This window comes from Drosophila subpulchrella, chromosome 3R (assembly GCF_014743375.2).
Source record: "Drosophila subpulchrella strain 33 F10 #4 breed RU33 chromosome 3R, RU_Dsub_v1.1 Primary Assembly, whole genome shotgun sequence".
NCBI classification, from domain to species: Eukaryota; Metazoa; Arthropoda; class Insecta; order Diptera; family Drosophilidae; genus Drosophila; species Drosophila subpulchrella.
In genome coordinates, this window is record NC_050609.1 from 4,535,594 (window position 1) to 4,562,620 (window position 27,027).

The following is a 27,027-nucleotide window of genomic DNA, read 5'->3' on the forward strand; positions in this document are numbered from 1 at the left end:
GTAATTGTCTGCTAATGGCTTCATTACAAGCCGCAAGACAGCGAACACGGTAGTTAAAGGCAAGTCTGAAAAATAGTATAAACAAAGCAGCAGACTTGAGACCTGACCTAAGGCAATATAATCAGTCGAAACCCCCCTTGAAAAATCCCTCCATCATCGTGAGTCACAAGCACGCGACTTGTGGTCGCCAAAAACCTCTGAGAAATACACAAAAGAGTTAACAATGTCTCGAAAAAGAGTAATATGGCTTAAACAAAAAGAGAAACCCCGGTCGAAACCAAGCAGTGCAAGCAGTTCGGCGCCAGCGATCAAATAAACAAACGCGCAGCCGCCAAACCACATTCAGTTTCAATTTGAACGCTGCGCATGCTCCGTGTATAAAAAATTCGCGCACTCCGCTGTCTTAGCACCGTTTTTTATAACCGTTTTTCGGTTCGTTTGTTACAAATCATTAAAATCAAATCTTTGTTTTTCATTTTAACCACAAAACAACCAATCGTTAAAATTATGAACTGTCAATATTAGTTATCATTATAAACCCGTTGGGTATTTGATAAATATTTCGGCATGTGAAAGTTTGCTAAAAACCCGAAATTTTAATTCTTATACAAAATTTGCATATGGTGTAAAATGACACAAAATAAATTGTGAAATTTATGAAAAGTGAAGTAGAACAAGTTGAAAAAAGCTTTATTGTGACAAAACAAATGACCCTCTCGAATGTATCTAGATGTGTGCCCCAATTTCTTTGAAAAAGTGAAAGAAAAAGTTTAAAACCATTTATTGAAAATGAGATAAACGAGAGATCTGCATAGGCTGTAGAAAATATTGCACACTAAAAAAAAGATTTCTGTGTTTATAGGGGCTTAGCTGAAATCTTTCAAGATTTCACTCTAAAATAAAAGAAAACCTTTCCTAAACACTTTCGTAGACAGGTTTCCCCAAACCTCTTATGACGTACAATAAAAAGAAATAAAATATGTTTTCAAAACAAAAAGCATTCTTTGGTCTGTCACCGTTATAAACCAGACTAATTTATGCATAAGATAAGAAGACAACGCCCCTATCTTAGAACATTATACTTAAAATATTTTCTATGCAAATCTTTTGTTTTTCGTCGTCGTTGTTAAATCAAGTCAATTAATTAAATGTTGTTTGGCGTCTGTGAAATACTTTCAGTTGTTTAACAAATATGCTTCACTAGGCCATTAAGCAAACTGGAATACAAAACAGAAGTAAAATAATTGAAAGTGTGTGAGAATCAAAGGAATAAAATGCGGATCCCCAAGGGAAGATTGAGCGACTGGCTTCTGCCATTGGCATTTGGTAAGTGGATATCTTTAAATTACTCAGTCTTACCATTAAGTAAACTTAGTTAGAATTGATAGAAAAACCAGTTTTTCGGTTCCATTTCGCTTTTTTTCTTTAGTTTGGGTGATTGAACGAGAGCAAGGTCGTTTGTGTTGCACTAAAAACAAAAATGTCGTTTTATGTTAGCCTGCCAAAAAAAAAAAATTGATACAGCTTATGCAATTCCTGTATCCACCACCAACAACTCCCCCTCAAAATGCAGTGAGCCTAAAATGCATTGCTTTACGAAATGCCAACCATTGCACTACGGGGCTTTGACCATCAATTGCCTGTTGACAATATGAAAATGAAGTTTAAATACCTTACGATGCGACACCGTCCGGCATTCGAAAATCCCAAATCCCAAATACGTGCACAAAGTTGCGTTTTATGTATATTTGTGTATCGCAGCGAAAGTACGCGAAGCGATCCATCGCGGATTCGTCCACGTCTGTCAGGCTCTGCGGATAATCCGCACAGTGGATGCCAACATTTAACATTCACGTTTATGACATTGATTACATTAAATCGAACTTTATTGTAAATATGGATTTTTACAATGATTGGAGATTTGCTCTACCAATTTAATGGCAATAAATATTAACTGGGTGGTGCAAACAAAATATTGATCATTACAAATTTGTATTGAAAAATAATATTACATAAATTCAATTGAAATGTTATATTATAAATATCATTTTGTAATGCACTGGCAGTAAACAAACATCTGATAATAATAATAAACTTGTGCGCCATGGTCAATTAAAAAGCTATCCTTTCATATTACTGATTTAAATCAATTAATAAGGCCATTACAATGGCAGTTCCACTGTTAAAACGATAGAGTAATCCATGGAAAGCCTTGTGTATTGATGGAATGGCATACAAATTATTATCGCCATCAACATTGACGGCATTCGGTGACGGTGCATTACAGCGCCAAGTGGATATCTAAACTGGACGCCAGTAAAACCTGGGGATGGAAAATGGGTGTAGGGAGTGCGGGGAGTTCGGCACAAGGGATCCAAAGTTCGAAGCCATGGGGCATAGTTGAGGTAAACGTGCTCCACATCGAGTGCGCGGCATTTGCAGTGGAAAATGCAATTTTCCATCGGTGGAGCAAGGAATGTGTGCATTTGTCTGGCACTGACTTCGTGGGAGATTAGGCAGATGTTTCGGAATTTGCATCCATGTAAATAAAAATACCTGGAGCGGGCAAAGTTCGTCCGAAATATTCCCAACTGCATAACACCATGGAGGATGAGAAACAAATTTACCATCCCTAAAATAAAACACACACTTCCCGTAGCAATTACGTTAATAACTTCCTAAAAATGAGCAACTTGGCTTACCTAATGGCCAACAACCAATTACAGTCATCACCGTCATTCATTTAACACCCAAAAAAATCCAAAATTCAGACCAAGTTCACTAATAGCCAACAGCAGTCAGTTTTGCATTTTACATAATTTGCAAGTTTTGTCAACTTTCTGCGGTGCTTAATAGTTGCAGGCCCACAATTTGAAGGTCCATAAATTTGCTTTGGGGCAACAGACAACCAGCTGCGGATATATGTACGTATGTATATGCTCGGGAAAACAAGATTTTTCACTTCCACATGGAGAGGATGAAAAAAAAAAAAAAACAAAAGAGGGGGAGTTTGGGGCGTGAAAAGAAAAAGTAAAATGTTTGCCGAAAAAAAAAGAAACGGAAAACCAAATGTAACCACAAGTTGGCGGACACTGTCTGTGTCAATGACTCTGAAATGGATTTAACGCGAATTTCTCGTTTCGCTTCTCATTTGGCCGTTTACATTTCACTGATCGCCGATCCACAACTTGCGGGTCAGCAGCGTACGTGGACTTTATTAGCAATTGGATAATTGACATAATAAGATGTTCAAATGGATAGAAAGCAGTCGGTGCTCCGAGCCGAGCCTGATCTGTTTGAGCCACTTTCGAGAGCCGAATGGAGTGAAGCTACTGGCATGCTTAACCCTCGTTAGTTAAAGCCAAGTGACGTATAAGCAAAAACAATAAAACTTCTAAATAACAAAAATCATTTAAATACTTTTATATAACCAGAAACAAAGGGGAATATAAAAAGTTCGTACCTATTGTCAATGGCAACCAGATGCTTTGGCAATGTTTTTTTTTTAGATAACCAAAGTTATTTAATAAGGTATTTATATGTTTTTCACAGCAAAAGTTATACTCTTTTGTACAACACTTTAATTTTTGTTCTACGTATACACTTTGTGACGAACATATCAATCAATTAAATACCTTTTTATAATGCAATCCCTTATATCTCAGTTTTAAGCTTATAATCGTGAATATGAATATTTCCAAGAATATTTAGCAAGTCAGAGAGCTTTTGCTTATCTTACATCTCAATTGCGGGCTATAAAAATATCAGATCTGTGCTACGCTACACCACAATAAGCTGGTTTTAACCCGCAATTCATTTTGTTAGCAATTAAAAAATGTTAAACAAAATAAATAACTACAAAGACTTCTTAACACCCATGTGACCTTTTAACATTCAACAATGTATATACATAATATTTCGATTTTAATAGAGTTCAAAACTATTTCAAAGGTTCATTAAGACTTGTCGTAAATTATTTATTTTAATTAAATACTTAAATACAAGCCAAACCCAACTCTTTCTTGAAGAAGAATTTATAATGTGGTTTATCTTATTAATGGTTATATTATATCCAGAAAATCTCCTTTCTTTCGAAAACATTTAAAAATCACAAAGTTTTTTATATCCATTGGGGGTCAAATGACCCTAGACCATTTCAAGCAGGTTAAAATGAGAATTGTGGGCGTGAATTGTATAAATATTCACAGCACTGGTTCTCTAAGCCTCAGTTTCGATTCTATAATCAGCGAATGAGATGCACGGAAGTAGCAAACTGGGATTGACCTTGGCTTCGGCCTTCGTGTTATTTTACTTGGGAGGCATCAAAGCCCAAGGCCAGAGTGACCTCTTCCGGTGCAATGTGCAGTACAAATGCTCGGATGAGAAGGAGTTGGTTTGGGCCATGGCCGACGAACGTTGCCACGTGTTTCACAACAGGTGTCTGCTGAAGGTGGAGCAGTGTGCCAGAAAAAATAGTAATAAATCGGAGCTGGTCGAAACCACCCAGGAAATTTGCAAGCCGCATTGCACCAAGGTCTGTGCGGATGTCTATGATCCCGTGTGTGCGCAAATCTTCCAGGAGGAGTATATAACCTTTAGCAATGAATGCGAAATGCGCAACCATATTTGCACTAACGAAAGACGTAAGTGACATATAAGGCACTATGAAAAGATGGTTCACTGATTGATTTTATTTTCTGATTTAGCATACTCCTTTTTTGCGATTGGCGAATGCGTTGAGCGACCAGTTGGTTAAGGAATTGTAAGGTCCCTTTTATTGTATTATTACTTATCGTGACTGTAAAATAACAAACTGAGAAAAAAATGTTTTTAAATAAATGTAATATTTGCAAATTAAGGAATGATCTGACCTAAAAAGGTTGTGTCCCTTATAATCGAATTGAAATAAACAGAATTCAATCAACTATCTGACAAAATTCAAAAATAGGTACACAAAAGTTAAAAATAAAACTGTTTTAATTTTAATAAGACCACTGGTTTTAACCCAACAACTGAAACCAAGTTTTTCTTAAACCGGACATAACATGAACTATTGGTTCCCTAAATGCAATTTAACCCACTTATTTTGGAGCGCCTTGACGAAAAACAGGATTTGCTGTGCAACCACCAACATAAAAAAAAGAAATAAAATAAATGAAAATAAAAGCAAAGCTGTCTCACAGATGTGTTGCAATCATGTCTTTAATGTTTTTTACTAGCCAACAACAAGTTGCACAACTTTTACGCAGCCACTTTGGCCAGCGATTCAAGTTCAATGTTGTCTGGCTTTTCCAGCGACCACGCTTCCACCAATCGTTTCCTGATTGGCCGCGATTGATCGGATTTAATTAAGGAAAAATTTTGCATTTGCAATATGCAAAAACTCATTTGAGCAGCCAGCCGGCCACAAAGAAACTCCGCAGCGCCAATGTCCTCGGGGCAATTTCGCAATTACGCGATGTCCGAGCGAGCTGGTTGCAACATTTTCCTCAGAGTCCCCATCGAAATCTGTCCAGGTTGCAGTTCCAGCCCACAGATTTGCTTTCATTTGAACTACCCAGGTTACTGTTTATTATACCCTAGCAGAGGGTATCATTCGTTTTCTAGCAAAATAGGTAATTAAAATATTTAAAGGCTGTTTAGTGAAAAATTCGACTAGTTAGGCCGGTTTCTCGAGTCCCTGTCAAAGTCCCCGATAGCTATCTGTTCGAAATAGTTAAGAATCAGTGTTTTATACTTGTCTTTAACTTACCTAATCGAGAAATAGATTGCAAGTCCTTGTTAAAATAAGCTCTTATATTGGCGCTCGAGAAAACCAATTTTTTTTAACAGGAACTTAATCTATCCCAGAAATGTTAATCGGCACTCGAGAAAAATAAAGTTTTATATAAATAATTTATTTTTAAATAAGACAATTGGTTCTTAAGTATCAATAAAAAAAAAATCCTTTTTACTTTCAGATAAGGATTACATTGTAAAAGTTTCATCACAGCAATAAATCTCTACCAAGGGTATTCGGAATTTTATTCCCTAAAGCCTCCGCCTCCTCCTTTCTTGTTTCCATTTTCATGTAGATTTGCATTTCTTGTAAAGTTTCTCGCTCTCAAAGTCTCTCATCCACTTTTCACCCAATGAATTTGATTGTTTTATGGCCGTTGGCAAGTTTACACAATCCCATGCCGAACCGAATAGTTATCAACTTGTCCGAGGAGCGAACTGCAAGTCAAGTGCCTTTTCACAGGCGGAAGACATGCATACTATTACTATACTAAGCCAACGAATGCAGATTTTCCACAGCCGAAACAAGCTCAACGCCTTGTTCGACGCCTTCGATAATAACTTAATTGATTTATAGATCTCCCTCTAACCAATATTTCGACGGTCCCGTTTTTGGCCTTTTCCACTGTGCGGGGGTAACAAACCGGTGTCAAGAATTTGTTTTCAATTTTGCTTTGATGTCTTGAGGTCATTAAGTCTTGATTGTCTCATCTCGACTAATGACAAAATTTGAAAGTCAAGCAGAGCATATTCAAAAACTCATTTGTTTCGCTCTCTAATTAACAAACAAAAAAGGTTCACGTGTTACACTTACGTTCACAGTAAATTCGCAAATGAAAATTGCATAAGAAAATCCAAAACAAATAAAATACTTCAGGGGAAAATTAAGCGCTTGGCTGATTTAAATTCAAAGAAAATTGGAGTGTAACAAAAATTATGCACAACATATTTTGTGGAATATTTCGAGGATTAACATATCAAATGGCATTGGCTTTTAATTTAAACATGTAATTAAAAGGCTACTAAATTAATAAATATGTGAAAAAAATGGTATTATTTTAATCGGAAACACAATAGTGTTTTGAATTTTGCTAACTATCTGCAAATAGATTTAATATCTTAAAAGCGATTTCATTAACTAAAATCATAATTTTACTAATGTACCATTGACCATAACAAGATATTTATTTATATATTCAAAGAAACTCATAACGACAAAACCGTTCTAAATGGAAGTTTTGCCATAAAAATCGATTTTGAAAGCAGTTTCAACCACATTTGTCTATATTTGGTGCTATGAAATTGACTATCAATTTTTATGAATCTGTTGAAGTGTTATAATTATTTTTAATTCTCTGCCCAATTTATTTTAACAACTATTTCAGTTTGAATCGCTGAGATGTGGCACATTGAATAATAACCAAAACATTGAATGGGCATACCTGCTGTGATTCCAAGCCAAGTCCTAAATTACCTCACACGACCGTAAAAACTGGGCTAAAAGCAAAAGCCACAAAATATAAGAAGCGAAAAAATTGCATGAGCAGATGCCTTGAATAAAGCCAGCATGGAGTAGAGAGAAAAAACCAGAGCTTAGGTGTAAACTGTGTGAATATTTTTCGGTTATTACACGCATTTTGTTATTATTATTTACCCCCATCCTCGTGTTTTTTTGGCAACTACACGAAGCCTTTTGGCCAAATAAAGTCTTAAATGAAAAATGTCAACACATGAGACGATGTTTTTCGTGATTATTAAAACGAGTAAGTGAAGTGGAGTAAGGTGGGGTGGCCGTAGATGATGTGTAATGCCAACAAAATGCCGCATTTGGTAAGAGACATTCCATTGTTATTGTTAGTTGACGTTGTAACTGTAACTGAGCCTAGAGCCAACTCAGAAATTGCTGATGTACTTAGTGCAGTGATGACGGGCTCGTGCGTAACTGGAATGGGAAACCAAGTTGATTTTGGCAAAACGAAGTAAATGATACTCTGGCAGATGGTAAACAATATTGAATAGTATAAAAATTTCATAGAATTGAATTCTTCCTAATTCCTATCGATACTACGCACCTAGTTGACTTCAGGAAACACTAAAGGCCATATGACACTTGCATAATTTTTGACTGACAGGATTTATTTTAAGAGGTGATGCTAATCTAGAGAAAGAAGAGCTTAAAAACATTTTATAATTTTTTTAAATATTAAATTATGTTTAGGTTGCCAAAACTTTATAAAATAAATTTGTTTTATGTGTATGTTTTTGAAAGTGTATCACAATCAACCCACCCAGCGTCTTAAGATGCTTATATATGTACATTTTTCATTCACCTGATGACAGTTGACAGCATGACATAATTGGGCCTTGTTGTTAAAGTTTCGGTTCAGTTTAGTAAAATTGTGCACCACCCAGCTCTTTTTTGGGCCAAGAAGTGTTGGCATTCGGGCCTTAATTAGTGGTCTAATTACCAAGCAAGTGATATATGAACTAGTTGGCCCACCACAGTGAAAGTTTCAACAGCTCCCTGTAACAAATATTTGTGGGCCAAGTGGCGCGTGTTAAATTAAAGCCGCATGACTTTAAAAACCATACCACCTGCATAGATGAAATTACTTGGCTTAGAGACAAGCAGAAATCGGAGGGTTGACAAATATGGCTAAAAGCAACTGAACCCGTCTCGATAGCCAAGTGCACTTGTTGCGTCCGATTGCACAAAATAGCTGAATAACTGAAATCGTTTGCCTTATTGCTAATAAATTATATACAATAAGCACATCATTCGGGATGCGACTCGGGGATGGAACAGGCTCAATCGAACGTGGAATTTCCTTTCATTCGTCGGATAAGCGATTGTACTCTTCCTCGGTGAAAAAGTGAACGTAATTTAAAAATGCCTAAAGCTTAGTTTTATAGGCTCACAAAATACAGAATGTCTCAGTTACTGGTCTGCAAATTACTCATGGGGTTTAGTAATTAGTAATATAAACTGCTTTTCAAAGTAATCTTAAAATTAGAGTTGCCAGGTGATGCCAGTTAAAAATACGTACTGTATAGGATCTGATATTTCTTCCCTGCTTTACAACCTTTTAATTAAGATAATAAAAACCTCTGTGATACTAAACACATTTTTAAACCGTCAATTGACTTCGTCACTAGAAAAACGCTGTATAATATGCATGTTTCTTCAAAGAACGCCTTTTATAAATTTTTAAATTGATTTAAACATAAATGTTAATTGGATTAAGCCATAATTAACAATTTAAAATTCAAAAAAGGTGAGTTTTAATCAGAAATATTTTTAAATATTCAAGGAAATATAAAACAAACAAAAAATGTCTTAAACGTGGAATGGAAAAAAATAACTTTTATGATTCACAACTGAAAAAATTAAGAATTTATTTGATGATGACTGATACATTGAGTCATCACATTACCAACACAAAATTCAAAGTCTTAAACTGAAGCAGGAAAATCAAATCAAGGTGTTGTGGCAATTTTCAATTACATTTTCCGTTGCATTGCACATGACGAATTGGACACGCCAACTGCTATATGGGAATATAGACCAAAGTTGTATCTTTAAAGAAATCCAATTTAGCTGCAGGATTGACTAATATTTCATTTTCGATTTCAAACTGTCAGAAAATAAAAACCAAAGCCAAAGTAGAACAAATGTGATACTGATCTAGTTTAACCTAATAGTTTCGGTGTTTCAGTTTTGTGACTCTGATATTATTTACTCGACTTGGATTTATAAGGTGGTAATAAATCTCCTAAAGTCACTAATTTGTGGATGTTACTCATTTGTCTACGGCGATAGTCAAGGTTAATCTTGTGGTTTGCGGGTGAATATTTATAGACACTTTTACTGTTCGGCTTCTTTCAGCGGGTTATAAATTAACCCAATTAGGCCCAAATCAAAACTCAACTGACCTCTTTCACTGACCTCAGGATAAATCAGTGTATTTCCCTGGAAGAAACGCTACCATGTAATTAATAAAATGAGTTTGAAATGGGGTGATTTCGTGCTGTAAAGTTACCAACATTTATATTAATAAGCTACAATTAAAACTGGCCAGTGGCCAATGCATATTTATCAACTAATTGATGAAGTTGAAGGTCGCTGATTGGATAAGCTAATTATTATGTACGGATTATTGGATTAGCCAAGCAGTTTTTGCTCTCGCCTTTTGGATTTCTGGGTGACTGGCCACCCATTCAAGTTCTAAAATAGCCGAAAAAATGTTTTGGTTGTTTGGCAATAAACCAGCATGCAAACACGATTGTTAACACCTTAGAAAAAAATCAGACTGCCAGCCAGGCTAAGCTTCCAAATTAAGCCAATTAATTTGGCTAGTTGAGACAACAATCGCTTGGCATGAGCCATAGTTTAGGAGGAAAACTAAAAAAAAAATAACAGCAGCAACGATTCCGATATTTGGCTAACCAAAGAACGCAAAAACCTACCAAAAATGGGTAGGTTTCAAATGTTATATAAACTGCACCTGAATGCAAGAGCAATTAATTAAAGTGTTTCACATAGACCGCTAAAAAATGTTGTCAAATTTTTTGTAACTACTATTTATGGACTGTCTATGAGTCAGTTGAAATTCCATACTTCTCCATTGTCTGCGGGAGATTTTCACGTTTTTCACAGGGCAAACTCGGGCGAAAAGTGCACAGGGTCAGTATTTTTTTCGTGCGGTCATTTCGTGTTGGTCATTGGCATTCGCCTTGGCCGTTTTGGGTCATGGGTCACAGAGCACTTGTGGTTCTTTAATTCGCTTACGCACAACCCAAAAACACTTTAAAATTTTATTGCCAAGGGAATCCCCGAGATAAATAGTATTAATAGCTTCCCGCTTTAACCCTGACTACGTAGAAATTCGGCTGCTTAATCGCTTGTCTATTTTTTTAGATGAGTATGATAAATACGTTTTAAGCTATGCGAATTTCAAGAAATACATTGTGACTGGTTTTGTTTTGTTTTTGACTTTATTTTTGGAAAAAAACTTAATGGCGATTAAAAGCATATTTAGGTAATATACATGATATTAGAAATTAATTAATGATTAATAAAAAAGTATACTTGGTTACTCGAAGACTAATTTTAAGAAAAATTTCATTTTATTAATTATTTAGTTTGTATATGTACCTTAACTATCCAACGAAACCCAAATGATTTGTTTTTCTTGTTAAACTATAGTTCCTTTTTCTGTTGGTATTAATCACCCATCAATGTTTACCTTTTGTTTAAGCACGCTTGTTGCAAGTTCGTGCTACAGATTATGACATTCAATGCCTTCCGAGTGGAACCATATTAGTTATAGATATTCATTGGTCAGCCCAACCCAGCGGGGCCTCCAAAAGAAACCCACAAACGTGACTAGCGACGGTCTAATTAACAAGATTTACTTTTTTAAGTTTCTTTGTTTTTTTTCCTGTCCCATTTGCACTGGTTTCGATCAACACAAAACAACGAACCACAAAGGCAACTAATTCTAGTAGTTACCGATTAATTCTGTCTGTGGGTCGGGATTAATTGCCATTTAGTAATGGTTGTGGCGGCGGCCTCGTCATGTTCTCAATGCTTTTGATTTCAACAACCTAACCTCAGCACCCAATTTCCGCCTTCTATAAGATACTATTTGACCGTGTTCTATGAGAACAAACAAGCAGACACAAATCATCAAACCATTAATAATTAAAACCGCAATTTTGTATTAACTTGCTGGGGGTAGTATAGTTCTGATAGGATGTGTGTCAAGTTGCAAATCAAATATATCTGGAAAACTTCTAATGAAAAATACAACTTTTTGAACGCTGTTTTTGTATTCTTTGTAATTCTCATGGTGCAGATGAAAAATTCTGGGGAATCGCTGGCGGATCTATTATAGAACTGCGAGTGGCGAACCACATTTAGCAGCCATCGGCAGCTGGGCGACCTTGCCGAGCAGATCGATTTCTAACCATAGATCGATCGCTCGATTTCTGTAGCACCGCAAATCGATCGGAACCGTAGCCATAAAACATTAAATTGAAGTTGTGCAGTTTGTTGTTCAATTTATGCAATGTTACCGTTTTTCCGTTTCTGGCTTTTATGAGTTTTGTTCGCGGCTTTTGTTGGTTGTAAGTGAATTATATTTAAATTTGTTTTGCCTGGCTTGGCTGAGCTTCGAGCTCCGAGTGATAACAATCAGCTTCGAGCCATTTGCCGTGGCTTTTACTTTTTTTGCATGCACAAATAAATTACATTTAATTTGCGTAATCACTTTTCAATGGCAAACATTGAATGTATATTTCTGCATTGTTTTATAGAATTTCATTACACAATTATCGCAATGAGGCCAGAACCCCTTAACTATTGCGATTGTTTTCGAGAAAGCCTTCATAAATAATTTCGGATCTGTGGCGATTGTCGCCGGGTCAAGCCAAACGCCCCTCGAAACGTGATCCAAACGCCCCGCAGACCACAGTGGGATGTGGGTCTTTTTTCTAAGCAGACTAGCTTGACCCTCTCAAGAGCTGGGGTCACCGAATAAACGGAGGCAATGTGATTGTCTGGAGAATGTGTGAGAGACAAATTTATTGCTTCCATTTTGGGCAGCCTTGGGGCTATACATTTAGATAATTGCATATTAGGCAAAAAGAATTAGCCAATAATATAAAATATTTAATAAATAAGTTTCAAAGTTTTTTTTTTTTAATTATATTTTTATAGTTTCGACTCTATTTTATAAAAATGTTAAGTTCATAACAGACAATATTAACAGTCCATCGTTTGTTTAAAAAAACCAACATAAATAATCGTAAAACTTTATATCTTTAACCGGATACTAGTAAATTGTTCAACACACTTCACAGACTCGTAAATTGACAATGAAAATCTTTATCTAAAATGTTCTTATTTATGTTAATTGGGGTATGAAAAAAACACAATAAATTCACCCACCTGTTGGTCATTTATTCCGAACCTTTGCTTTGATTTTTCAAATCGAACGATTAATCAATAAAAGTAAATTAAGACCAAACTGTAAATGGCAAGGCACTAAAATTAATGCCGGCAAAAGGAAAAAACCAATTACATTTCCAATTCCCATTTGAGGAAACACTTTTGTATATGAGGAAGCACTTTGCAGAGTTATTTCTGTTGCCAACCTGGCCGTGAAATGTAAATCCTATAATGAGATGCAACTGACCGTTGGAGGAGGTGGAGTGAGTTTGCGAATTTTTTTGTTTACTAAATGCAGGCAGAAAGTGTAACAATCATTTTCCATTTCCATACAATTAACGGTCGGCCAATGATAACAATTACTTTGCAAAACATTTCCATGGATCGCTGGACGCCTGAAACTGAAGTGAAGGTGAACGTGGAGGAGTTTAAAACACGACATGGATATAAATTGCCAACAGTTGGAGTTTAGCCCAATGCATTTCGACTATCTCTCCTTGTTTTTAATTTATTCAAGAGGTTAAAATTCGAAAGGATTTATATTACTCTGTCATTGATTCTAGTTTTAATAAATTAAAGGAGGCTAGAAAACTGATTAGCTTTTACGATAAGTTTAACTGGGGCTTAACGTTTTCGAACAGAAGCTAACAAAGACTTTGACAGGATCTCGAAAATCCGGCCCTTTTCAATACTTGCGTTATTATCCTTAAACTTAAGTAGTTGATTTTAAATTGTATGCCATTTTTGGATGTAAATTTAAAAAAAGGAACTGAATCTTTGGCTAGATGGTATGGTTTCAACCGTAACTGGTGGACTTGGTGATTGGCAAACCAATTCGGCAGTCCTCCTGTTAACAACGCAATCGACGGTTTTGACTTTGATGAACGCAGTTTGATTTGATGCACAAAGAGGGGAGTGTTTTTCCATGTTTATTCACTGGGCGGTTTATTTTTTTTTTTTTGTTTTCTGTGCTGTCCGTTAAACGTCAACAAACAGTTCAACTCCTTATAATGGGTGCCAGTGCCAGATTGCGACATTTGCAAACGTACCGCGATAGCCGATTTGGAGGAATGGTAGGAAAACCCATTCACTTTTCTGTTTCTGTCGCAATTGTCGTCACCGACGAGCGGAAAACGTGGCAAATAACAATATAAGCTCAACAAAAAAGTCTAAATTTCTGTATTATTTAATACAAATTTGTAAGTCAAAGTCCGCTGATCAAGATACAGCTTCGCCCCAAGCGGATGTTTGTTCTAACTGAAAGTTAATTCGATCGGCTCTGAGCATTTGATATATGGATTAGACAAGTTCTCAGCGTATTTACCGGAATGCCGATTAAAGGTCGTGCATAAAAAGAAACAATTGGTTATAAATAATACCAATCGACATTAGCCATTGTGGGCAGTTTCTGAGACTGCATTTGGGGTGTGAACGGCTGCAAATGGCGAATTACCCACAATTGGTGTGGCTAGAACGAAGTTAACATTTCACTTAGATCCTATTAGTGTGAACCAAAATAAATTAGGTTTTTAATCGATTAGACGTGGGAAAAAAATGTAACGAAACTATTATACAACAAACCCCAGGACTCTTTCTTGACTAAAATAATATTTTTACTTAAATCTTGTTGCGCTCTGGCAAATTTAAAATCTATCTTTCCAACACTACAGGTATGTTTTACTTCCTACTAAACTCCAACAAATTTGATAGGTAATTAAATTTTTTGTACTATTTACCAATGGGAAGGAGATCGTTCAAAAGCCTAGTCACATAAAAAACAGAAGTAGCAATTTGGTTCGCACTTTAGTTGGCTAATATTTGGACCACCCGAAACTATGTGATTGGCTTATTGCATTTTACGGCCTCTATAATTTGTCTTCTGGCCAAAAATGTAAGTGAAGGCAAATCGGAGGCCGTGTGCCTTTTTTTTCCCCGGACAGCCAGCAATTTGAGCTTGACTTCTTGGACCCGTGGCTCGTGTAATGCCCGCTTTACAGATGTGGGGTTTATGGCTAAAGTTTATGGCTTACATGGGCGACTTTACAATTTGGACCATAAATGGCCAAAGGCGCGAGTGGTATCGTTTTCGGCCATTATAATTTGGAGTCGCGGGCCGCGAGTGGCACAATAATCGGACCAGGGGGATCCGAACCCAAATCCAAACTCAAATCCAAATCAGTCAAATCAGTTAGCGTCGTGCAAAATTCGCTAACCTCAGGCAGCTGATGATGATGATGATGTTGATGATGCGATGGCCACAAGCATTTCAAAACAACCGGCGAAAAATTAGAAATGGGTGGCCAAACGGTAAATGGAAATGGTCGTCGAGCCGATGACAAAATTAAAATTCATTCACGCTCAAGTAAATATTTACGCAATAAATTTGCATTTAATTGCATTTGAGCGACGCACAGCACAACGCACATTCCAGGGGCCGGCCACAAAACACTGGCCGAAATCAAATCAAATCAAATTAGAAAACAATCCACCAGCGGACAGAGGATAGAACAGCACTCCAAAAACGTTCCCCACTTCCTCCAAAAACCGAGTGACCAAAACAATTCGCTTGTCGTATCGAAATCTAATCAAATTATGCGCCAGAAATGTCAAAAAAGCGTGAAATGTTTGGCTCCGGGGCGAGTGAATTAACCCAATCGCAGGTGAGTACTCCATGTCTGGTCCACCTGTATCCCCTGTATCCCCACCATTATCTCACCCACCAGAAATCGCATCAAAATTGCACAAAATAAGAAGCGCTCAACAAATCATTTGCAAATTTTATGCAAAATACATGCAAAAGTGCTTGGCAAATATGGCCTGATCAGTATCAGTATCCGTATCTGTATCTGTACCTGGTATACACCGTCTCTCTGATTTCGACCACAAACATTTTTGGAGCGCTTCTCTTGAAATGAACTAGAATTTCGGTGGGTGAGGGGTGTCCGAAAACAGCGACTGTGACTGCGGCTAAAATGTTTTTATGCGGTTCGCTTAATGTGTTTTGGCCATAAACCAACTGACAACTGGGCAAAACAGCTAAAAACCCACGGGTTCAAATGTGCGAATTTCGGTAGAGTGGCATCCGCAAATGACAACGATAACAAGTCGAATCCCCTAAGGGGTCGCTCGGTGGGAAATCTCCTGACCATTCTTCTCCTTCCATCAGAAATCATTCTCAAACTTTTGTTGCCTGCGTTTATTTGTTTTCGCGGCTGCCTAATTGCATTTTCAACATTCTGCCGCCGCACTCCCCTATATTTATTTTGTAATTGAAAAAGCATTGAGGGTGTGCCATTGGCCATGACAAGTTTATTTAGGATAGGCACTTCCTCCTTCTACTTTGGCTCACATTGCGTGATTTTTTTGACGGCTAAAAAAGCCATTGAAGAAACAAAACAATTATATTAGCCGGCCTGGGAAACTTTTTTGCATTGAGTAATTTTCAGATGAAAAAAAGACTTCGATTGTAGACCGTCGGGCAAGCAAAAAAAAGCAGTCACATAAGTCTGGTTTTTGTAATGACTTCGAGTCGGTCTGTAATTATATTAACACGCGAAAGCCTCCGCTTGAGAAATATAACTTAATGTTAAGAATATGTTCTTAAAGAACATCAAAATTATTAAGACAGAATATTAGAAAATATAAATTAAAAATTATATTATGAAATGTTTTTTCTCAAAAAGTTAAGAATATTTTGAAGTGTTTATTATTTTTTCCCAAGTAATCATTAAATTCATATATTAAGGGTGCATTCGAAGACATCAACTTTCGTTCCATTGTTAAGTAGGTTTCTGAAAACAAACCATACTGAATCGACAATTAATCTTAATTTTAGACCAATTCTTCCCCTCAGTGTGCGATTGACAATTCCATTTGTGACTTGATTCCATCGCAAATCCCAAAGCCTAGTCCAAGAAAATTATTAGCAATATGCGAGAGTCAAATACAACATTTTTCAAAGGATTTATACCCAGCAACAGGAAGTTGAAAGGCAGATCTAATAAGCCCCAGCATCGAAGAGGAGGGACAAAGACAACTGCCGGGGACAACAGCATAAATCTGACACGTTGCCCCAAAATTAATTCCATACGAGCCACTTGGGAGCGACTCCTGGCTGGAAATTGGCCACAGCCAGATGGCAGATGAGCCATCGCAAAACATTTTAGTGCCCCGCAGGCGGGATGCAAGCACACAGACAACCTATATTAATTAATGCAAAATTGCATTACGCATACGCACAGGTGTGCGGAGTGGAGACTATACCTGGCAAACACATGAAAAGAGTCGTAAAATGAAAACTCTTTTAGACAATAAAGAAAACAACAAACTGGCAAACGAACCGGGCTATGACATACTGAGAGATCAAATAACGATGGAGTTTTTGTTTAAACTAGGGATGGGAATCGACACAGTTTAGTCCAGGAAAGGTACAAAATAAAAGTAGAAAATAATTTAATATTACATTTTAAGTTATTTACAACACTTCTCATTATATAATATTTTTCAAGTGTGAATATAAAAATATATACGATAAAAGAAAGTAAAACCCACATTTTAGACTATTTATTCAAAGCGAAACCCTGTGCAATTACCAAGATAATTCCCATCAATGCTGAGGGTGGCAACACTGAACAGTGGGTACACACTCTGCTCCCCATTTCTGGTGTCACACATGCAACAACAAGACCTTTCTTGCATCTAAGTTGCCACTTAAGCCCGACCCGCTCTCCAATGCAAATTATCTGCCCCACAGCTCTGATTTGGCTCGAACTTTCGGACACTTATTGTGCGACTGTCGTGGGGGGGTTCGACTCCCAAAGTCTGCAGATTGCTGGTCGGCATGGCAACTTGCAACACATGCCGCACAGGACACGAATATGCGAGGCCAGGCCAGGCCAAGCCAAACCAATCCAATCCAAACAGGCCGGGAATGGCGAAACGAGCAAATCACACAATTACTTATGTTCCACAGTGATTGGTCACATGGCACGGCTTAAACAAGACTAACCCAAAATTAATTCCCCCAAATTATAACACATTTTGATGGCTTTAAGGCTAGTCCTTTCTAAAAACAATTCTTTGACATAATTAATCTGACACGAATTCATGGTTGATCATGCCCAATTTTGGGATCTACTGCAAAATAATTATTTTAAATGTGACTACAGAATTTATTATCACACAGATTATAACATATTTTGCTAAATGAAGTTACCTTATTTAACTTGCTTAAAGCTATTCATTAGCTATTTAAATAATCTTCAAAGCAACTCATTTGTGATTTACTATCGAAGACATAAAAACACACTTTAAAAGGCAACAACCATAAAACAACCACCTCAAATAAATACTAAAATGTATTATTTTGGAACTAGTTGAAAGTAGATTGCAACTTTAGAGCGGTGTTTTTGACTAGAAAATTTACATTTTATGCGCCTTCTACATTATATATTAAAAATATTTTTAGTTTGTACTTTCTTCTACCTCCAGTGGTCTTAGTTTACTATTTGTTTTAATCCAGTCTCCGAATCTTATCCATTGCCCTATCTAAAAATCAGCGGCGCATCACTGGCGTCTTTCTTCTTACTGTCATCTGGGGCTGTGGGTCTCCTCTCATCGGGGCTTTTTGTGCCTCTGCCGACTGCCACGGCTCACTAAACACGGCCAACAGAAGCGGAGAGTGTGGCCAACAAGGCACACGATAAACAAACTGCTGTTGCCCATATGCAGTGGGGAAAGAAGCAAGAAAAATTTGTTTGAAAATTTACCTAATGCTATTTTATAATAGTTTTTTTTCTTTTACGGTTATGACAGCGCCGCTTGGTTTCTGTGGTTTGGCTTCGTTGGGTCTGGGTTTCTGCTGCAGCCAATTCGTTTAATTGTAAGGTTTGCATCGATTGCACAATATTGAATGGATTTAATACAGTTAATGTCTAAAAGAAATTTTCGTATATGAGTGAAAACAAATTTAACTAGACAGCTAGGAATCAGTTAAAATATTTTTAAACAACTTGCCTAACTAAATCATTTAGTTAATTGAAAGCAATTATATCCAAAAACAGATTGCCATTTGGTTTTTATTAATACCATACAAAATTAAAATGTGGGATATGCGTTCCAGATAGTGATGGATATCTCTATCTAGAAAATACCAGTGAATTTCTGTGATACCATCGTAATTTACACCTTTCTGTGAAATCAACGCCCGCACTGAGGATTAGACTGCCGATGATCGGTGGTTCCTGTGGCTCTATGACGTAGGCAACGGAACCACTTAGAATTACAGTCTTCAGACCAATACATTTTAGGGAGTGGAGGGCTGAGAGTCCTCGGCGGATCGCAGCCAGGCGCAGTTGAGGATCTCGCGCAGATTCCAGCGGGCATGGGCCTCCGGCTCCAAAAGCACCGAAACAGTGGCCTTGGCCTGGGCCGAGATCAATTCCTGCAGCTTCCGGCGGAAGGCAAACTTGCGATTGCGCTGATCCTCCAGCAATTTGGTTAAGTTGCTGTCATCGAACGGCATCTTGGCATTCATCATGATGAACAGAATGACACCCAAGGACCAGGCATCCGCCAGTTTCGGGTCATAGGGTCGTCCACAAACGACCTCAGGTGCGGCATAGGCTGCCGATCCGCAATACGTCTCCGATTTCAACTCCCGGCCATTATCGTCGCGGCAATAGCGAGCGAATCCAAAGTCGGCCAGCTTGATGTTGAGCCGCTTGGAAAGCAGAATATTCTCGCACTTGAGATCCCGATGCGCAATGTCCAGATTGTGCAGATACTTCAATGCCTTGGACATCTGTAAGAACCAGATCTTCGACTGCTTCTCATCGATGGGACCCGTCTTCTTGATGTGCGACAGCAAATCTCCATTCTCCGCATAGCGCATAAAGATGAATATCTTCGGACCGCGCTGCAGGATGCTATGGATCTGAATGATGTTGGAATGATCGATCTTGGTGAGGATCTCCAGTTCGCGCGGAAAGAACTTATTGACGAAGTCGGTGGGGGCCTTTGCCTTGTCGATGATCTTGCAAGCCAAATGGACTCCGTGTCCGGTGTCATCGGCATAGCCGGCTGTTATAACCGTGGCATAGGATCCCTCGCCGATCTTGTGACCCACATTGTAGCCCCGCTGAGCCAGTGCATCCACGTCCGAGTTGCGTGTACTCAACTGGCGACTCCCAGAGCTGGAGGTATATTTGGACATGGCTATGGAGTCCCCGGCGTGCGTGTAGTGTAATTTTTCAAGTTTTACCAACTAGGCGGTTTGGTGTATTGGCTTTAATAAATGGTTTTACTTTAGATTGCGGAGATACTTACCCTTAAGTTGGTTAATTTCACAAACTATAATTTATTGCCACTTTGTGTATTTAAGTTTCTAAATTCAAGTCCAGAAATTTTGACAAAACCTACAAACCTTATGAAGAGTGAAAGAAATATAAAAAGAGTGTAGCTTAGATACGTGTGAAAATTTACTTTGACCGAACAAGCACATGCTACTGAGGGCTGTAAAATATAATAATGAAATTTCAAACATTTCAGGGGTGACCAGAAATCTTTGAAAAAAAAAATGGTTACTAGAATTAGAGCAAATTTACACTGGAATCTGTTTTTTTTTGTTGATGTTTTGTGTATATTATAAACAAAGCTAAAACTCAAGAAAAAAAATTTGTTTAAGGAAAAATAAAAATCTTTTTTCTTATGTCTGCACCTTTTTTTTACGTTTGTATACAAAACTCATAAAGTAATTCAACACGTTTATAAACTTAAGTTCCATTATCAAATACAAAAGTAAATAGTTAATAAATTAAGCTAAAATCTTTATTTTTTCAGAACTAACATACCTAAAACCAAATATTTCTATATTACAGTTGCCAGCCTGTTTCCCTTTCTCCAAGCCACTGGCACAGTTCCTGAAACCCCTCAAATCAATGGAAATCTCCGAGGCAGCCAGAACAACAGTGGCATTGGCGACTCTGATCTGAGTGCCTCGGAGCGGACTCGACGACTGATACCCTATATGGCCTTCTATCTGCCCGCCCCCGAGTTGCCCATCAATCAGCAGTATGCAACGAAGCACTCGTCATCGGCTGGCGGGGCACAGCTGCAGGCACCACCGCCAGGACCAGGAAGGATACCAGTGCCGGTGGCCTACATGCCGCAGCACAAGCACCATCCTCACCATCACCAGGGACCCCCTCATCCGCCACCACTGCCGCACTATCAGTCGGGAGCAGGCGAGGTGTACCACTCACTGGCCATTGGGGGCCACCAGCATCAGCATCCCCATGCGCCCCCACATCCGCCACCTGGTCATGTCAAGGAGCAGACGGCAATAACCGATTCGGGTGCCACTTTTATTGCCTATAAGCCGTTGAACCCGACGCACAAGGCAAGTATTTGAATAGCAGTACCCTTATTAGGGGTATATCGTTTTGGGGAGTCATTTGGCATTAAGAAATATATACAAAATTGTATACAAACAATGGGTTTTAAATATTTTTATACAAATTTAGCTATGCTATTTTTTAATAATTAGAAACTATCGTTGTATAATTTCGAACCCTTCTTGAGTTATAAAATTATACATTTTTAAGGGAAACAATTTAGGAAATATAATACAATATATTACTTTTGTTCTTTAATTTTCCAAATTATTTAATAATAAATAGCTAACAATCGTGTTAAGATAGAAAGCGAAGTGAACACTTAAACCAATTGAAACGAAAATGTCAAATGAATCTTTGCCTTACAAAACTTCATAACCCATAAAACCATCTTCGAGGGTATTCAAAATGCACTTCGATCTTCTTCCATCCTTCTTCATTACAATTGATTTCATGGGTCATAAATAAGCATAAATAATCACGTAATTCATAATTTACACGCACGCAGCACAAGACGGTGCAGCATTTTCCGCCGCTGCCGCCGTCACCCAAGGAGCAACTGCAGCATCCACAGCATCCTCAGCAGCAGCAGCACCTCCTCTTGCACCACCAGCAGCAACAGCAACAACCACAACAATTTGAGATACTATCACCGGGATTGGTGGCATCATCCCAGTCGCAGCGCCAGCGAGGCAAACAATCAAAAATCAATTTAACGCCATTTACAGCGCAGAACACATTGCCGGGACAGTTTATACCCATTATTTATACGCCAGTGAGCAGCGGCAGCAAGCCGGGCTCCACCAATACCATCAATTACAACCTGAAGCAGCCAGAAATTGTCTATAAAAATTCCCATCAAACACAAATCGTTACGGATTATGCAGCCGGAGCTGTTGCCTCAGCGGGGCAGCCTTCATCATCATCTGATGAGGAGTTGGGAAAAGAAGAGAAGGTGGAGGAGCAGCAGGAGGATCATGGCGCCGAAGAGGAGGAGGCGGTGGAGGAGCAACAGCACCAGCAAGTGCAAAACAATCCAAGGTAAGATTGGATGTCACATGTGAAACTTAGACCCAAAAAAAAATCAACACTCTGTTCCGAAAGCTCAAATGTAAGTCAAGCTCTGATCTCATGGCATACCCAAATCATTCGCTTGATTAGCAGTTCTCACAACACGCCCACTTACATATCGTGAGGTGTTCCACTAGCAAATGCAATATCGCATGTAGAATACAAATTAAAAATGTTGCCACTGTAGCTGCCTCTAAAAAAGATTCATGTCATCGGTACCTTGGAAAAAACATTACTTGAGCCACCGAAACAATTATCCCACCATGCCCTTTACAGCATTTCATACATTCTATTTGACTAATCTTAACAGACCTTTCAAAACAATGTGTTTGGATAAATTTTTCATCGAATCTAAACTAAGGGATGAAATTAGTAAACATAGAGTACAAGACATTGAGCCCCACATATGAGTTTTTAAATATCTAAATGTAAAACCATAAATATAGTAAGAAATCAAAAAAATACTTCATAGATGTAACAACAAAACAAAGCCCATTTATTTGCTCCAATTTAAAACTCGAACATTTATCCATGCAAAACGCAACGGAAACTTTAAAATATATCGGTTTAAACTGCATATATTGAACTGAATCTGGGATTCCGTCGTCTGAAACGGATACTGTTGCATGCAATTGGCCTTGGGCAGAAAAATCAATTGCATTTAATGCACCGGACCCAATCCATTCCAATCTCCGACTCCGTCCGCTCTTCTCCAACTCCAACTCCGAATCCGGTCTTCCACTTCGTCGGCATCTCTGCCACTGCAGTGGTGACGTAAGATCCATGACGACAACGAGATTGCGTCTCCAATTGCCGTTCAATGTTCGATGTTCGGCAGGAGGCACTGCCAATGGGCAAACGTGGGCTGAGAATCGACCTGGCCAGTGTCTCGTGTATCTCTCCACATGCTCTTGTAGTAATTGTCAAATTGCAAATTCATGTCATAAATAGCCAGCGGGCTCAGGTCAAAAATCTGTCGTACAACATTGTTATAATATGAGGGATGGGAAATGGAAAAACAGCCAATCAGCGAAGATTTTTACAACCACCATGCCATACGTTCACACTTGCTTTTGAATTTAAAATATTTAAGCAAACACTATTTAACGCGGGCTTTGACTTAAACCTGGTTTCTTAATGTTCAGACTTATTTTTAGGAATTTTGAAACGATACTCATCCTCGATTCTAAAAATAATGCACATTAGGCAGTTACAAGATTCTTTTTGGCTTTAGAAATATGTGTTTCATGAAAAAGATCAAATTTAAGGGCTTTAGAGTAAAACAATTATTGCCGTATTGGTTTATTCCGTCAGAACTTTCTTATACAAGTTAAAACCTTTTTCATTCTCATACAAAAATATATATAATCTTAAAAAATGCGAAATAAATTGAAATCGATGCTCAGTACCCTCATGGCATTTTTGGTTAGAACCGAATCCCTAACTGCTTTGCATGATGACACTCCTCCCACAGCATTGGCTACGCTTCCGTCTCGGTGGCCGATTCGAGCGCAGCAGCTCCCGCCACACCATCCACTAAAAACGCATTGATAATACATCAAAAATCGCCGACATTTGGGCATGTAAGTAAGTACGAAAGTTACTTCAACATGGCCCCGCCCACGACTAGTGTTGGTGGCCATCATCCGCATCCTCATCAGCAGCATCCGCATATGACGCCGCAGGAGAAATATGTGCTTTACTTACAACAGCGCATGAAACAGCAAAAACATCAGCAACATCAGCATCTGCAGCAGCAGCAGCAGCATTACGACTTTTCACATCCGGTGGTGCCGGCACAAAGCAATACACTGGCCGGCAGCCACCAGCCACAACAACAACACACCCATCTGCATCCCCATCATCCCCAGACCAAGACCCATCACCCGAACAAGTACGATGCCCTCTACGTAAGACCGGATGCGACTGCTGGCCAACAGGTGCTGCACATCCCGCTGCGCGCCCTCATGGCCCACGTCCAAGAGCAGTCGCATTCCCAGTCGCAATATCAGTCCGAGTCGCAGGCACAGCCGCCGCGACTTGAGTTTGCAAAGGATGAGCCGCTTGGGTAAGTTATCCACTTGGGGAGAGGAGCAGGAGTAAGGCAGTTTACATGTTACTATATGCAATGATCAATCTTATTTAAGGATGATATATAAAGAAATATGCGTCATACCATTATTTTTAATTATTTTTTTTATATTAAGTGGCCACGGGTACACCAAATGCTTTGAATATTAAATGTATTAATAGGAATAGATTAGGTTAGTATGGAACGGGTTTTCTGACGCACTAAGAACTATAATTGTTTGTTGTGATACAGTATGTTCTCATGGGAGTCCCCTTTCCCCGATACAACAGGTTTAGCATAAATTATAATATTTCTCTATACATTTTTATGTTTTACTAATTACCTTAAAATTCTTAGGCCTTTCATTTTGAATTTAAAGCCAATTAGTTTGTGGCATTATTTTGATTTGGGTAGACCCTTAAAATATTAGGACTGAATATGATAAAAGAATATAGTTATTTTATTAAATTTGCCAATTTGAATAAATTGATTAAAAAGAAGTAATTAAGCGATTGAAAAATTAAATAAAATGGTATACTAGTACCAGTACTCAGGAAAATATAAACAATAGTTGATATGAAAAGAAAGCAATAATTACATTCCTCATTCAAAAACCATTAATCGCTTTGAAATACAGTTACCATTAAAACCTATCGACCGCAATAACTTTTACTTTTCAGTAATGAAGTGCCCCATAAGAACCCCCTTTAAATATCATAATCTTTTTAGTTCCCCATCACCGCCGCAGTTTATTGACTATCTGATAGATGGACCCAGGCAATCGTTGGATGAGGAGCAGCAGCAGCATTCCCAGCATGAGCGTCCCTCGGCCCATCAGCCACCGCAGCATGCTTACATCCTGGTGACCACAACAGCTCCACATATCGAGCATCAACCGGCGCCACAAATGCATCCTGAAATTTCCACATCGCGTCCTCCGATTCTCTATAACCATCAGCCCACACTGCGTTTGCAGCCAGTGCATAATTACAAGGCCACCAGGCGTCCCATTTATGTGACCACGCCCTCGCCAGCGGGGCCGCCCACTCCAAGTCACACGGTAGAGATTACGCCGAAATATGTCTATGTTTCCGGAAAGCCTCCCAGTGCCCAGCACCCAGAGTTACCACATAGGGAACCCTCTACGGTAACGCCCATTAAACTAAAACCCGTTTTTAAATACGCCCACGAGCGACCTCCATTAACGCCGGCATTTAGACCAGAGGATGAGGATCAGCTACCAGATATCCGCACCTCATCGCTGGCCGAAATTCTTCATAAGCTTCAGGCCAGCAATCATCTGCCACAAACTTTAACACCCGATAATATCGACAATTCCATCAAAACATTGATTCGCATACTCCAGAACCTAAAGCAAACCCAAACCATTGTGGCCAATCCTCCGCAGCATCACGAGGAGCACAAGCCCAGTTCCCAGGACTACGATTACAATACGGGTAGCGAAGAGGAGCATCATTCTCAATCCGAAGAGGACAAAGAGGCGGTTGCCAAGGCCAAGGGACCAAGTAAGTAGCTTTTTATTGAATAAGATTTAATATTTAATTTTCAAAATCTTATAGATAAGCATCCTGGACCAAGTACAGGAAGACCTGGCATCGATTATCCCAACTATGCGGAGATTCCTCAAACAAGTTTTGAGTGCACCAAGCAACGATACAAGGGATTCTTTGGCGATCCAGAGACCAATTGCCAAGTCTGGCACTATTGCGATCTCAACGGCGGAAAGGCATCTTTTCTTTGTCCCAATGGAACTATATTCAGCCAGGTAAACTGTAGAAAATACCATGCTTTAATGCTCTATACTTAAATAATATCTTTTAAAGATTGCCTTGACCTGCGACTGGTGGTTCAATGTCAAATGCTCGACGACCGCGCAGCTTTATGTTCTAAACGAGCGACTTTACAAGTACATACTGCCTTTCAATCCGAAGTTTCCCGAGGATTACAACGGACCCATTGTGGATAAGTAAGACAATTACAAAGATCTCCAATAGTTATCATTATTTAATCGGCGGTATTTTAAAGGTACCTGGCCATGAAGTTCCAGGAAATGGAGGAAAAGATGCGTCAGGAGAAGCAACGCAAAGCCACTGAACAAGCGGAGAAACCCGTTGAAGCTCCATCCACGCCTGCGCTGCCCAAAAATCATAAACCTGAACCCAAACATGGTAGTGGAATTAATGCCCAGGTGTATGAGCAAAGCTCCGAGAGAAATCTACTGATCGACGATGAAATAGATGATATATCGGAGCGTGGAACCTATGATACGTACGATCAAGCAGCACCCACAACAATAATGGCTCCTACAAGCACCCAGGACACACAATCCTATGTTCTCAAACCCATCGTAGTGTCCTCCACTCCACAACCGCATCAGGAAATTGATTTCGAAGCAGAACCAACGGCCCTGGAAAGCAGCGAAGAGGAGGATAAACTACAGAGCTTAAGGGAAACAAAGGAAGCAGAGAAACAGAGTCGGGAAACCACAAAAGTAAGCGTAGAAAAGCTGGAAGTGATTGAGATCAAAACCGATGGAAACACCGGACAACTGATGCCCATCAAGAATAGTAGCAAATGAGCATTCTGATGAATTTATGAAGAGCTTGCCATATTTGTAATGAGAAATTCGTCTGCGAGTTGGTTGTATAATCCCTAAATTATTCTTAGCGAGCAAGTACTGTAAATAGCTAGCTGTAAATGCAACTGTATACATACCTATAGCTATAGTGAAATAAAATCTG

General features: G+C 38.7%; 4 protein-coding genes across 7 annotated transcripts in view; 2 read left to right on the forward strand and 2 right to left on the reverse strand.

Annotated features, from left to right (window-relative positions):
- LOC119563294 overlaps positions 1-27,027 on the reverse strand; it is a 59,229-nt gene that overhangs the window by 30,198 nt on the left and 2,004 nt on the right. The gene's annotated exons all lie outside the window — the stretch shown is intronic.
- On the forward strand, positions 352-27,023 carry LOC119563309. 2 transcript variants are annotated; one of them, XM_037876646.1, is made up of 9 exons: positions 352-432; positions 1,180-1,326; positions 20,608-21,128; positions 21,632-22,164; positions 23,669-24,262; positions 24,995-25,791; positions 25,846-26,051; positions 26,110-26,252; positions 26,312-27,023. In XM_037876646.1, exons 2-9 carry the CDS (start codon positions 1,275-1,277, stop codon positions 26,862-26,864), a joined length of 3,399 nt encoding a protein of 1,132 aa, XP_037732574.1. In that variant the 5' UTR covers positions 352-432; positions 1,180-1,274; the 3' UTR covers positions 26,865-27,023. The 2 variants fall into 2 exon arrangements, with proteins under 2 accessions (XP_037732574.1, XP_037732581.1); XM_037876653.1 differs by lacking the exon at positions 23,669-24,262.
- Positions 4,234-5,012, forward strand: LOC119563347. Its single transcript, XM_037876697.1, has 2 exons — positions 4,234-4,643; positions 4,707-5,012. The coding sequence occupies exons 1-2, from the start codon at positions 4,256-4,258 to the stop codon at positions 4,754-4,756; spliced, it is 438 nt and encodes a 145-aa protein (XP_037732625.1). The 5' UTR covers positions 4,234-4,255; the 3' UTR covers positions 4,757-5,012.
- LOC119563324 (testis-specific serine/threonine-protein kinase 1) lies at positions 18,782-20,230 on the reverse strand. 2 transcript variants are annotated; one of them, XM_037876675.1, is made up of 3 exons: positions 20,213-20,230; positions 20,057-20,153; positions 18,782-19,994 (listed from the first exon to the last, which is right to left on the reverse strand). In XM_037876675.1, the coding sequence occupies exon 3, from the start codon at positions 19,941-19,943 to the stop codon at positions 19,035-19,037; it is 909 nt and encodes a 302-aa protein (XP_037732603.1). In that variant the 5' UTR covers positions 19,944-19,994; positions 20,057-20,153; positions 20,213-20,230; the 3' UTR covers positions 18,782-19,034. The 2 variants fall into 2 exon arrangements, with proteins under 2 accessions (XP_037732603.1, XP_037732594.1); XM_037876666.1 differs by having other exon boundaries at positions 20,057-20,225.

Coding starts and splice junctions, on each gene's coding strand:
- LOC119563309 (XM_037876646.1), top strand. CDS start 1,275: ATGCGGATCCCCAAGGGAAGATTGAGCGACTGGCTTCTGCCATTGGCA. Junction 21,129..21,631: donor CGTTGAACCCGACGCACAAG/GCAAGTATTTGA, acceptor ACACGCACGCAG/CACAAGACGGTGCAGCATTT. Junction 25,792..25,845: donor TGCCAAGGCCAAGGGACCAA/GTAAGTAGCTTT, acceptor AAAATCTTATAG/ATAAGCATCCTGGACCAAGT.
- LOC119563347 (XM_037876697.1), top strand. CDS start 4,256: ATGCACGGAAGTAGCAAACTGGGATTGACCTTGGCTTCGGCCTTCGTG. Junction 4,644..4,706: donor TATTTGCACTAACGAAAGAC/GTAAGTGACATA, acceptor TTTCTGATTTAG/CATACTCCTTTTTTGCGATT.
- LOC119563324 (XM_037876675.1), bottom strand. CDS start 19,943: ATGTCCAAATATACCTCCAGCTCTGGGAGTCGCCAGTTGAGTACACGC.